At 34.6% G+C, this 14,621-nt stretch overlaps 1 protein-coding gene across 1 annotated transcript; it reads left to right on the top strand.

Annotated features, from left to right (window-relative positions):
• On the top strand, positions 1–14,381 carry ros1 (c-ros oncogene 1, receptor tyrosine kinase). The gene is made up of 28 exons (XM_016269955.1): positions 1–349; positions 434–479; positions 594–742; positions 1,751–1,886; positions 1,969–2,173; positions 2,343–2,419; positions 3,363–3,488; positions 4,274–4,458; positions 5,389–5,486; positions 5,734–6,239; positions 6,413–6,616; positions 6,696–6,806; positions 8,599–8,774; positions 8,912–9,103; positions 9,357–9,457; positions 9,598–9,812; positions 9,903–10,075; positions 10,216–10,369; positions 11,233–11,328; positions 11,442–11,571; positions 11,681–11,846; positions 11,964–12,028; positions 12,697–12,826; positions 12,898–12,995; positions 13,175–13,378; positions 13,606–13,740; positions 13,845–14,005; positions 14,130–14,381. The coding sequence occupies exons 1-28, from the start codon at positions 218–220 to the stop codon at positions 14,282–14,284; spliced, it is 4,326 nt and encodes a 1,441-aa protein (XP_016125441.1). The 5' UTR covers positions 1–217; the 3' UTR covers positions 14,285–14,381.
• The last annotated feature ends 240 nt before the right edge of the window (positions 14,382–14,621 follow it).

The following is a 14,621-nucleotide window of genomic DNA, read 5'->3' as shown; positions in this document are numbered from 1 at the left end:
GCCTGTTTCCGTCTGGTTTCTGGTCAGACACACCTGAGCCACACGGAACAGGTGGCCACAAACTTTGAGGGACTGTTAAAGGGCCAGTGTCTCGCCATGGTTGCATGTTACGGATCGATAATTAAGTCATTGGGGAAATCCGCTACTGTTATGTGAACATTAACACTGTTTTTCTATGCAGGGTGTGTTTTGAATCCAGAAGTTCGGTGCATGTGAAATGGAAAAGATTTGTTGGAAAAGGAAGGAAATTACGGGTTTACAGTTTCTGTCAGCGCTACTATTTCTGCTTATTTCTCTCAAAGCTTCATCATGTGACAAATGGCTTCTTGATGCCTCAGTGCACCCCATGGTAAGACTTTTAAGATTAAGGATTTTAAGATTTTAAGAATGATTTCATTTACTTGAGCTAATGTCTGAAATACTGTAATTCTAGACAGCCAAAAGTGGCTTCAGACAGTGTACGGATGCCATTTGCCAAAGTGAGTAGGACTACTGCCAAGGATTTTGTAATCAAGTTTGCAATTTATTCGCTTCTTTCACTTCGGAGTCTGTTTACTGATTGGTTTACAAAAGTTTATGTTCTTCCTGTCCAGATGTTGCATGTCAGCTCGCAGCACCTTATGCATCCTGGATCGGATCTCATAACATAACTTTGACCTGGGAGCCTCTGAATCAGTCTGATGTGGTGTATATTCTTCAGTGGACCGGTCCTAGTCTGTCTGGGATTTGGGCACAAGCAGAGGTACTGGATGACTTTATGTTTAGATATGTTGCTGATTAAATTCCACTGACTTTTGGTGCATTTGTACATCCTAAATTATTGAGTGAAATTCAGCAAAATGCATTTGGGTACAAGTAATTTCCAGGTCATATTCAGTTTTAAAAAATGAAAAGGAAAGAACAATATATTTTTCAAAGAACAAATTAAGGTTATTGACTAGTAACTAGGATGTTCAAACTCATTTTCAAAAAACTTTTCTCCCAAATCTCATATTACTGTATGCAAAAACAATGCTTTTAAATCAATAAAATAAGCTTAAATCCAATTCAGTATAAAGATATTACCGTGATGTATAATTACAGTTGTACTTTACAAATATACACTACCATCTAAAGTTTAGGGGTCAGTAAGACTTTTTAATGTTTTTGCTCACCAAGGCTGAATTCATTTGATCAAAATGCAGTAAAACAGTAATATTGTGAAATATTATTATAATTTAAAATGTAATTTATTCCTGTGATGCAAAGCTGAATTTTCGGCATCATTACTCCAGTCTTCAGTGTCACATGAACCTTCAGAAATCATTCTAATATGCTGATTTGGTTCTCAGGAAACATTTCTTATTATTATCAATGTTGAAAACAGTTGTGCTGCTTAATATTTATGTGGAAACCATGGTAACTTTTGATAAATACAAAGAACAGCATTTGTGTTTGAAATAAAAAATATTTTGCAACATTATAAATGTCTTTACTGTCACTTTTGTTCAGTTTATGCATCATTACTGAATAAAAGTATCCATTTTTTATTGGACTTTTGAACAGCAGTTGTACAAATTGAATTCACTTACCATTTAAATAATATATAATAATATAAATTATTATAATTATTGGTATATTTTTGTGATCATATGAGATTTTTCACATTACAGTAAGCTACAAAGAAAATGTTAATTTTGGAATGAATTATCACCCGAACATTTCTTGACATTTTTGCATAAGACTTTACAATTTTCTTTTTTCCTCATAGAATGTGACAGAATCAACATACACCGTCAAACAGTTGGAACCTTTCACCTGCTATAAATTCAGGGTCTGGGCCCTGATTGCAGAAACACACGCTTGCTCTCCAGCGAGCCCTTGGTACCAAACAAGACCATTTGGACGTAGGTTTAATCAACAGTCTTTTTACATTATGTTTCAAAATCAGTTGTTCGAAGCTGTTTAATGTGTTTCCCTTCCAAAAAGTGGCCTCCAGCCCATCCATTGAGAGTATTGAGAGCATGTCTGGAGAGAGTGTGGAGGTTCGCTGGTCTCTACCTGAAAAACCAGGAGGACCCGTCTTGGGCTTCAACCTCAATCTCACATCCAACAAACACGTCATCAGTGTAGCAACTGGAGGAAATGTATTCTTCAACACATTCTACCCGACATTCCATAACACTACATATAGGTAGTATACATACAAAGTCTTCCCATTTTTATATTTCTGCAATTTTATGCAACGTGGAATGCATTATTTAATGTATTCAGTGTATACATTGTTCATTTTTACACTGTACTAATCTGACGTTATTATTTTTTGTTGACATGTAATATTGATTGGACTGACTCTCATACAGGATCTCTGTAGCTGCTGTAAATGAAGAGGGCCAGGGTTCAATCGCTGAAGCCAGCATAACAACACCAGCACAAGTTGGTTAGTTTAAGCTCACAGTGAAACTTTTTCTCTATCCTACAAAAATGACCCTAATTTGCCAAGTAGAACATGTTCCTGGATCGTTTCTTGGTTCTAGAACAATACACCTTTTGCTGACAGAACTGTGTTCTAAAATATTTTTGTGTTATTTTATTTCTGCAGATTTGTGTATTATATTCAATTCTATATTTTTTTATAATTTGTATAATAATAATAATAATACATTATAATTTCATTGTAAATATACTGTATAATCCATTCAAAATTTAGGGCACTATAAGACTTTTGAGAAAAATAAATGCTATTATTCATTAAACTGAGCAAAATCACAGTAGAGACATTTTTAATGTTATGAAAGAGTTCTATTTCATATTTTTTAACTTTGTGTTCATCAAAGAATCCTGAAAAAAGTATCACAGTTTCAACAAAAATATTAAGCAGCACAATTTATTTCAATATTAATAATAAGAACTGTTTTTTAAGCAGAAAATCAGCATATTAGAATGATTTCTGAAAGATCATGTGACACTAAAGACTGGAGACATTAATGATGCTGAAAATTCAGCTTTACTGTCACAGAAATAAATAACATTTTAAAGTATATTCAAATAGTTATTTAAATTGTAAAAATAGTTCACAATATTTTAGTTTTTACTGAATTTGTGATTTTAAAAAATGCAGCCTGGTGAGCATAAGACACTTTTTTCAAAAACATAAAAAATCATACAAGCCTCAAACTTTAGAAATATTAACATCAACAATGCAAAACCATGTCAGTTGCCATTAAACCTAACCTAAAATCTGAGGTTGTTGATCCAAAAACTTGTCCTACTTGATGAAATCAACAGTACTTCAGCATTCTGCTAATATTTCTCAATGCATTGTGTTTGCAATGCCTTGAAATAAACAATAATCTTATTGCTCCATCTGTGATGACTTTCAGAGCAGAATGGAGGCCGGTGGGTCTTTGCATCCAGATGGAACTCATTAAGGATGAGAGAAGAGGATGCCGATTTCTTCACTACAGCACAATGTCTCTCAGACAGTCTAATCGAGAGCAACATCACAGGTCCGTTCTTCCTCAAATCAATAAATATAAAACATGTCCACCACATAAGAGTGCCCACAGGAAAGAGAAATCACAAATGAGAGTACTTCAATATCTCAGTTGTTTCTCTTAGACAGAAGATTAAATGGAGAGCAAAATTGTCTCCTAAGAAAAAAAACCCAGTAAATTAATTCCCAAGACCAAGTTATAGGACTACAACACACATTATTTGGTCCCACTTTATATTAAGTGGCCTGAACTACTATGTACTTACATCAAAAATAAGTACAATGTACTTATTGTCTTCATATTGTATTGCAAAACACTTTTGCTGCTATTGAGGTGAGATGTGGGTAAGGTTAGGTACAGGTTTGGTGGTAAGGGTAGGTTTAAGGGTGGGTTAAGGTGTAAGGGATGGGTCAACAGTGTAATTATAAATGTAATTACAGAAATTAATTACAGATGTAATTACATGCAGATATTTTTTGAAATATACCGTAAGTACAATGTAAAAACATGTATGTACACACTAAGTGCATTGTACTAAATGATTAATTTAAATGTAAGTACATAGTAGTTAAGGCCACTTAATATAAAGTGGGACCCATTATTTTTTATAGCTCCATACTTTATGCCAGCAGTTAGCATGTTCATTTATTGTAAGGAATTTTAGGACTTTAGGAATTTTTGAGACAAAGTTGATACTTACAGTACGTTTGAAAGAGCAACCTTTGAGCAACAAGATGTACCTTTTGTTGTAGATGGTCCTTGATTTCTGACATCTTTTCTCTTATGGTTTTTTTCAGGGGTGGCAGTGCACTACAGTTCCAACCGCATCTATTTCTCTGAAGGGACTCGTATTTGGGTGAAAGCGGCTGGAAATCTCACCGACCATTCAGATCTCAAGCTTCTGCACTCTGCCCCGCTGGAGGTCACAGCACTGACTGTAGACTGGCTTTATGAGAGGATTTACTATGTGTCCAGTGGTAGGGTGTGTATTTACCATTAATTAGGGGACTAAAATGATCACTTAGACAACTTTGAAGGTCAAACATCATGGGTTTTTGTACCGAACAATTAACAAAACCACTTTAATAACAATATGGAAATATTCTGGAATGCCTTGCCCTATAGACTTTTATTGTAAGTGCATTACTGTAAATGTTTTTTTGTTTGTGTTCACTCGAAAATGAAAATTGGCTGAAAATGTACTCACACTCAGGCCATCCAAGATGAGTTGAGTTTGTTTATTCATCGGAACAGATTTAGAGAAATGGATCAGTGGATCCTCTGCAGTGAATGGGTGCCGTCAGAATGAGAGTCCAAACAGCTGATAAAAACATCACAATCCATCAATTAATGTCTGGTGAAGTGAAAAGCTGCCTGTTTGTATTAAACAAAACCATCCTTAATATGTTTTTAACTTCAACATGTATTCAGATAAAATACATGTTCTCTATCCATAACTTGCTTTCTCCACTGAAAAGTCATCTCATCTAAATCAGGAGAGAAATATGCACAGATCAAGCACTCTTTACAGGTGAAAACAGTTCTAAACAAATATGTAAGTGGATTCTAATGTGAGAGGACAAAAAGGGACGTTTTCACTGGAGGAAACATTATTATGGATTACAGACAGAAGCAATGGTGTAAAGTTAAAATGCCTTTATGATGGATTTGTTTCTTACAAATACACAGCTTCTTGCTAAATTTCTCAAAATCTGTTCCGATGAAGAAACAAACTCATCTACACATCTTGGATGGCCCGAGGGTGAGAGAATTTTTAAGCAAATTTTTATTTTTGGGTGAACTATTCCTTAAAAGGCAAGTCAAAACGCTACAGATGCCATCAAGAAAGATTAATACTTTTTTCATGTAAATAATGTAATTGTATGTTCTTTCCCACAAAAATAAAAAGCAGGTCTACTATTGTGGATTAGATGACTGTTCTTTTCCAGTGGGTATAAATCTCAACCTCTCCAGTGACGCTGTAAATATAATTGCAGATCCATATAATGGGTGAGTGTCATAAACATGATTAAAAACTGTTTGGTTAAGCACCGTCTCTGCTTTTATATAAAGCTATAAACAATTGTGTAAACCATCAGCATTACAGTATTTTTTATCATATTATTACAAATATGATACTGTAATATTTATTATTACTATTTATTGCTCTATTAAAGATTTTAGTTTAAATGTTTTGTTAGTTTGATTAATTTATGTGAAGTGTAATTTAATCAAATTGAAAAATTGTGTTTGTCAGATGGCTTTTCTTGTTGCTGAGCAGTGGAATATATCGTAGCCCTCTTCCAGACGTCTCTAGCCAACAACATGAGATAATTCATGTCGTAAAAACGCCTTCTGTCTCCAACTTTGTGGTCAGTTTCCCCAACAAGAGACTTGTTTTTCACGACAGAAGTGATCAAATGCTCAATGCCACATCTGTGGATGGATTATTTCCCATTACGCTCTACACTAACATTAACTTTGAAGCAAACAGCATTGTTTATGAGGATAATTTCTTCATGCTCACCAATGGTTATGCACTGTATAAACAAGTTGGCCAGAGTCAAGTGGCCACCTTTAATGAATTCGCTATGGACTGTGATGTGATCCATAGTCAAAATGACGGCTTTGGAAATCTATGCTACTTTAGCGCATCTGCGCAACCTTATCCTCTGCCAAGAAGGCCAAGACAACTTCAAGTCCTGTTTGGATCAGATAAAGCCAACGTTTATTGGGATAAACCTGAAAATATGATTGGAGCAAGTGAGTGATATTCAGTTAATGACACTTTTGGATTGTTTTATTAGTAGGAGACTATTTTCAGGATTGTTGTCATTCGTTTATTGAAGCCAGGTTTATTGGTTTAGGTTTAATTTTGCTAACCTATAAAATTGCACATGTTGTCCATTAAATAAATTCAGTTTTGTTCCTCGCAGGTCCATCTGCCTGGCAAAATTGGACTTATGCTATAAACTGCTCGGTGAATGGGTTATTGGTGATGAATTTTAGTGGCCTAACTGGCACACATGCAACAGTCTCGGATCTGGAGAGTTCACAGCAGTACAGCGTCACTCTCAGGGCTTGTTCCCCTGGTGGATGCTCCAAATCAGTCTCATATGAAGGAACAAGTCTCCAGCCTGGTGATTATATTGATTAATTTTATCATTTACCTTAATGTTTATAAACTGGCTACTATTAAAAAGTCGTCTTTTTTCTCAGCCGATGAGCCCCCATATATTGCTGCTGCCAGTGAGGATGACATATGGAAGCAAGATTTGGATAGCATTGAATTTGTGGAACAAATGGTGTCTTATATTGGAGATGTGAAAGGTAAGAATCCAGAGAGATCATATATAGAACATAACAGTGACTCTAAAAGGTATTTACGTTAAGTCAAACTAAAAAATGTTTTCATTTTCACTGTATTCAATTCATAAATATCAGACCAAGTGGCATCAGCAAACAAATTGTGCTATTAGCGCCTCTCAGGTCTAACTTCACTTCCTGAAGAACTTTTTAATTTTTCTTTTTAACCTACTGGTCCCACACAAGTATCCAAGTTGAATAACCACAGGTGTAGTTCATTATATTAACAATAAATAAAGTTTGACAACCAGAAAGTTTCCAAGACTTTTTGTCCTTTCATATCTTGAAACCTAATAATCATATTGTGAAGTGTTTTGATTGAAATGTGTGCTTGAGATATATACTACTGTTCAAAAGTTTTTTTTGTTTTTTCTTAAAGTCTCTTGTGCTCACCAAGGCTGCATTTATTTGATGAAAAATACAGTAAAAACTGTAATTTTGTAAAATAATATTAAAATGTAAAATAACTTTTCTGTTTTACTATGTTTTCAAATGTAATAATGTTAAAATGATTTAAAGTTTTATTTGAAATAGAAGTCTTTTGTAACATTATGTGTTGTTACGGTCACTTTTGATCAATTTAATGCATCCTTGTTGAATAAAGGTATTCATTTCTTTAAAAAAAAAAAAATTGAAATTACTAACACAAGCACCGGAATGATTTCTTTAAAATGCATTGCACTTGTTTAGATATTTTAGTTACACTACCGTTCAAAAGTTTGGGATCAGTAAGATTTTTCATATTTTTTACCGAAGATTCTTGTGCTGTATTTATTTGATCAAAAATACAGAAAAAACCCTGTTATTTTGTGAAATATTATTGCAATTTAAAATAACAGTTTCTATTTTAATATACTTTAAAATATAATTTATTCCTGTGATGCAAAGCTGAATTTTCAGCATCATTACTCCAGTCTTCAGTGTCACATGATCCTTCAGAAATCATTCTAATATGCTGATTTATTGTCAGTGTTGGAAACAAACTTCATGTTTTTTGGAACCTATGATAATTTTTTCAATATTATTTTATGAATATAAAATAAAAAAACAGCATTTATTCAAAATGGAAATCTTGTGTTACAATATACAATACCGTTCAAAAGAGTCAGTAAATGTTTTTCTTTCTTTTTTTGAAAGTAATGAATACTTTTATTCAGCAAGGATGTGTTAAATGGACAAAAAGTGATAGTAAAGACTAATATTGTTAGAAAATATTTTAATTTTAAATAAATGCTGTTTTTTGCATTGCTTTTTTACTTTTTATTTCATAAAAGAATCCAGAAAAAGAGTATCACAGTTTCCAAAAAATAATAATAAATGAAGCAGCACAGTTTCCAAAAAATAATAATAAATGAAGCAGCACAACTGTTTCCAGCACTGAAAATAAATCAGCATATTAGAATGATTTCTGAATGATCATGTCACACTGAAGACTGGAGTAATGATGCTGAAAATTCAGCTTTGATCACAGAAATAAATTATATTTTAAAGTATATTAAAACAGAAAACCAATATTAGAAATTTAAATAATATCTCACAATATTATTTTTTTTTGTATTTTTGATCAAATAAATACAGCTTTGATGAGCACAAGAGACTCCATTAAAAACATTACACACCTTACTGATCCCAAATTTTTGTAATATAATGCAAAATAAAAATAGCTATAATGTTATTTTGCATCTGATTGTATATTTTACAATGCTTCTCACTATGTAACAAAGTATATAGCATGTTATCCTTTCTTCATGAACAGATATGGACTGGTATAGTTCCACAATCTACTGGACTAACAGTTCAGGTCACATTAGCTGGATTGATCTGGGTAATCAGTCATTGAGTGTGATGACAATGCCATCACTCATGAATGCTGAAGCACTGGCCTTTGACTGGCTGGGACAGTATCTATACTGGAGCTGCAACACAAATCAAGTATGTATTTATGTATAATGCTTGAATGAATGAAAACTGAAAAACATAATAAGAAGAAGCTACTAATACTTTATTGACATTTTTTTGACTATGTGGCAGTAGCAACTAATTGAGAGATATCTTGCATCTCTTATCAGATATGCCGAGGGTCTGTCTCTGGTCATGGGGTTGAGATATTTCTCCAAGCAGAGCAGAAGATTCTCAGTTTGGTGGTTGATTCATTGAATGCTGCCATCTACTGGACCACTGAAATATCAGTAGAAGGCTGTAGATTGGATGGAGAAGACTACCAACTCCTGGAAAAACTGAGTGTGTTCTCTGGGAAAGAGGTGAGGACATAAATATACACATAGAACATCAAATACGCTAACATTCAAAGCTTTGGGATCTTGGGGTATTTTAAAATGTAACTTATTCCTGTGATGTCAAAGGTACATTTTCAGCATCATTACTCCAGTCTTCGGAGTCGCATGATCTTTTAATATGCTGATTTGATGCTTAAGAAACATTTCTTATTATTGTCAGTGTTGAAAACACTGACCCTTTTAAACAGTATAAATATTTCACACACTCTGATTATAGGTTGCCGGTATCACTTTGAACATTATTGAAGGAAATCTGTATTGGCTGGTGCAGGACGGCTCTCTTATAAATCTTTACAGAGTGAACATCAGTAGTGACAGGTAGGTAAATATACAAATGTTTAACAGATAGATCTCATTAATGAATGATATGGTCAGTGACCAGTTTGGCTCGTAATAACATTTCCTTATTGAATAAATGTTTTTTTTATGATTTGCATAAATTCTATTAACCTGTAAAGGATGCAGAAGTCTAAAGCGGTAGAATTTGCGAGATGGACAACATCTCAAATCAGAGATTATCAAGTGGGCTACTTCAGCGGACGACTTGTTTGGTTGGATGAGAACAAACAGCTCAGGATTCAGGAGTTGAAGCAAAACACCAGTGTCCTTATGTCTTCCAGCAAAACACTGACAGCTTTTTCTGTTGTACAGCAAATGCTGAAACCTTTTCCAGGTCAGCACTGTGTTAACATATGTTTTATATTGCTCTTATTCAAGTGTTCTTAAAAGTCAATTTGTATGTGTTTTTGTGTTTGTTTTCCAGATGGATTCGTATCTCCTCCTATAGTTATTCCACCTGCAGTTTCCAAAATTGTTCTTGAAGGGAATGCCACATTTATGCAGATACACTGGGAACCCAGCAATATTGACTACGGGACAGTGCTTTATTGTGTGGTGTCTAAGCAACTGTGGAGAAATGTGGAACAGCTTCCAAATGTACTATATATTTTTTTACGATTATTTTAAACTAGAGAATATAAATCCACCTTAAGTTATTTAAATTAAAAAAAAATGTTTTTGACAGTTTTTTTTTTTTTTTGGTAAAATGATGATGTATTTCCAACATATTTCTGCAGGTCCCCACCAGATATTGTCATCCTCTTAACACGTTTTCTGAAACAGTCATGAATATCACAAGATTCAAACCAGGAACCAAATTAAACATCACCATAACCCCTTTTTCGTATTGGGGTAAAGGGGAATCAACACAAACAACTTTGATCACTCCAGGTAAGAATCCTACATTAATCATTAAATATAAATATAACACAAAAAAAGTAAACATAAAAAGCAGCTGATTTAAGAAAAAAAATGCGTCCATTTTAATGAACATGTAACTGTTTTGCTCTATATGTATTTTATTGTGCTATCTAAAAAAAGTCACTTTAAAAATTTGCTGAAAATTTTCTCAACCTCGGGCCATCCAAGATTGATAGATGAGTTTGTTTCTTCATCGGAGCAGATTTGGAGAAATTTAGCAGTGCATCACTTGCTCACCATTCTGCAGTGAATGGGTGCCGTCAGAATGAGAGTCTGAAAAAAGCATGACAATAATTCACAAGTAATACGTAATAGTTTTTTTTCTCCAGTGAAAAGGTTGTCTTGTCTTGAAACATGTACAGATCAAGCACTGTTTACAAGCGTAAACAGTCCAAAACAGTTCTAAACAAAAATGTCTGAGGATTTTGATGTAAGAGGGCAACAGGTGATGGACTTTTTCAATGCATCTCCATGGATGATGGACTCATATTTTGGCCAGAAATATGTTAAAACATAGCAATGATGGATTTTTTCATACAAACACGTAGCTTTTCACTTCACAAGACATTAATTGATGGACTTGAGTAGTGTGGATTACTTGTGGATTATTGTGATGTTTTTATCAGCTGTTTGGGCTCTCATTCTGACGGCACCCATTCACTGCACAGGATCCATTAGTGAGCAAGTGATGTAATGCTACATTTCTTCCAATCTGTTCAGATGAAGTCTATGAACTACATCTACATCTTGGATGGTTGAGGGTGAGTACATTTTCAGCATATTTTCTTTTCTAGCTGAACTATTCCTTTAATTGCTCTCTGGTTGTCACCCAGCAGGTACTTCATTAGACGCTGACATGACATTGATTATTGTGATTGTATCGATCGCTGCCTGTATTACACTGATTATTCTCATCCTCGCCGCAGTCAGTAAGTACACAAATGACACAGTTTCTTTTGTAGAAGTCTGTTTCATCCTCATATTAAAACTAATGAGAGGATTTGAAAGCACAACATTTGCTTCCCCTGCTGTTTTCGTGTAGTTTGGCGCAGACGCCATAAGAAAAAGGATCATGGGACAGTTACACAAAGAGGTGCACACGTCCATCCAGATGTAGAGTTGGAGTATATTCGAGGTTTAGTTGGGCTTGGAAATGCCTGCTATGCTATCAGGTACACAGGAACATTGCTTACAAACTAAAGCTTAATTTCAATGTGATTTTGTTGCATCTATAAACCACAAAATATGTTGATATTTAAACAACTTTCCCACATTTCCCAGTAACATACCCCCCCAAGGAGAGATCGAGTCACTTCCTGTGTTTCCTAGAGACTGTCTGAAGCTTCAGAGGTTGTTGGGTAGTGGTGCTTTTGGAGAAGTTTATGAAGGAGTTACAGTTGGCAGCCAAATCACTGAAGTTGTGCCGGAGAGGAGAGTGGCTGTCAAGGTATACATACATATAAAGCCTGTATACTAACATGATTTCTCATATACTTCCACAGTGACTACCTACGGTATATGCTGTTTCAACAATTACAGATTGTGATTATAAAATGTTTCACAGACACTGCGAAAAGATGCCAGTGACTATGAGAAAACTGAATTCTTAAAAGAAGCCTGTTTGATGAGGTAAAAGACCTCTCAGCATCACACTAAAAATATGATTATAATAGGGAACAATGGGGCAAAACAAATGATTATGAGGCCCCCTAGTCTAGAGCAAATGGCAATGTTTGTCATGGGGTTTGTTGTTAATTAGTGTTAAAGTATAATAAAGTATATGAAGTATATAAGTATAATAAAGTATATTATACTAATAAAGTATAAAAGGAGCCTTTACTGAGATGGCTCTTACTATTGAATACTATTGATGACTACTATTTATTTATTTTCAAAAGTTTGGGTTCAGTGAGAGTATTTAATTTTTTTTACAGAAGTCTCATATTAGCAAGGCTGCATTTGTTTGATCAAAAATACAGTATTATTACAATTTAAAACAACTGTTTCTATTGCAATATATTTTTTAATAATTTTTCAGCATCATTACTCCAGTCTTCAGTGTCACATGATCCTTCAGAAATCATTCTTTTCTTTTTATTATAATCATTGAAAACAGTAGTGCTGCTTATTATTTTTGCAGAAACTGTGATACAATGTTTTCAGGACTCTTTGAATAACAGAAAGTTCAAAGGGATTTCAGCATTTATTTGAAATAGAAGTATGGTGTAGCAAAAATGCCTTTACTATGACTTTGGAGCAGATGAATCATGCTGTGTTTTGTGTTTGTTGCTATCCAGCCAGTTCAATCATCCTAACATCCTGCGTTTGCTTGGAGTGTGTCTGCTAAACGAACCACATTACCTCATCCTGGAGCTGATGGAAGGAGGAGACCTTCGTTCTTACATGAGAAAAGCTCGTCCTACAGCTGTGAGGCTTTGTTTTAATATATGAGGTGCTTTTCTTACTGACTAGCACTCACATGTTCTTATGTCTCATAGAGCCATAAAGAGCTACTGAACCTCACCAGCCTCCTGGACATCAGTTGGGATGTTGCCACAGGATGTGCTTATTTAGAAAGGATGCACTTTGTTCATAGGTAAAGATATGCTCATGCTAATGCTCACAATGCCAGTGTCATGTCTTTGATTCCCAGGGAATGCGTTAACATATGAAATGTATGTGACTGGAATGCAGTGTAAATCACTTTGGATAAAAGTGCCTGCGAAATGTGTAAATGTTAATGCATCTAAATTAAACTTTATTTAATATGCACAGGGATATTGCTGCAAGGAACTGTCTGGTGTCAGTAAGAAGCTACACAGACCCAGAAAGGGTTGTTAAAATAGGAGATTTCGGATTGGCCCGTGACGTGTATAAGAACGACTACTACAGGAAGAAGGGTGAAGGTCTGCTTCCTGTTCGCTGGATGTCACCAGAAAGCTTAACAGATGGGATTTTCAATAAATATTCTGATGTCTGGTCAGTATCATGAGTCTTCTTGTTGCCATAGACTCTTGGAAAATAAATTGTTCTATATTTGCATGTATGGTTTCATGAAAAACCTTTAACATCCATGGAACCTTTCCATTGCACAATGAATGAGTTATATTGGAAAGGGTTCTTTAGATTATAAAAAAAAAATCTTCACACTCCAAAAAAAGGTTCTTTTAAGAACTGCTCATTTTCTTATAATTTGCACGTTTCAGGGCATTTGGTGTGCTCTTATGGGAGATTATGACATTAGGAAAGCTACCATATCCTACATACACCAACCATGAAGTCTTAAGCCATATCAGTACAGGTGCGCGACTGCCTTCGCCAGCAGGGTGTCCACAGAGATTGTAAGTGATATTAGTAGATGATTTCAACAAATACTTGATTGAATGTGAAGACAAAGATATAATATTTACTTTGAATGAACATGGATGTTATTACTGCTTTTTAGGTATAATCTGATGATGAGCTGCTGGAGCAAAGAACCAACTGAGAGGCCAAACTTTCAGTATCTTGAGGAAACCCTGAGTAAAATGAGAGATTATGAGGCGGATAAAAGAGCAAACCATAACGGAGCCTCAGGTCATGTGAACCAAGCCTACCAAGAAGATGGTATGATCTTAATTTCTTCATATAAAATATACAAATATGAATCAAATGTACAGATTTGTGCACAGATTTTTGACTCATTACTAGATGCACCTCTTATGGTAACTGTATGTGCTGGTTTCTTTAGAAGAGGAGGTCTGCACTGGTGTGGATGAAGATGAAGACCTGGAAACTGGACTGTCTCCTGTGCTCAGCAATGAGGGACTGAATTACTTGATGTATCGAGCTGAGAGCCCGGACAGTGTCCAAACAGACTCATCGACACCCACCGAAGATAGATAAGACTATAATTGCCAGTGTTGAAATCGCTGGCATCCCAAGTTTGCACAAATTGTAAGCTGGACCTCACGTTGTAACCTTCTTCCTTGTAAATACTGTATAAAACAGCAACAATGAAAATAATAATAGTTGTATTTCATGTATAAATGTATAAAAAGTTATATCTGTTTTTCCTAAAATAAGTTGAAATTTTGTTATTGGTTGAATTGGTTAAATTATGCAAACAGCCAAATGAATGGATGTTGTATTTTTGATGTATATGTATAATGTAGAGTTGAATGAGATATCAACATTATGTAGCTAGAACAACCAGGTTTCTATTTCCTGCAAGAAATACCAG

Source organism: Sinocyclocheilus grahami, unplaced genomic scaffold (genome assembly GCF_001515645.1).
Source record: "Sinocyclocheilus grahami isolate Dianchi unplaced genomic scaffold, SAMN03320097.WGS_v1.1 scaffold54.1, whole genome shotgun sequence".
NCBI lineage: Eukaryota > Metazoa > Chordata > Actinopteri > Cypriniformes > Cyprinidae > Sinocyclocheilus > Sinocyclocheilus grahami.
Note: the sequence above shows the minus strand (reverse complement) of the source record. Positions and strands in the feature narration are given on the sequence as shown.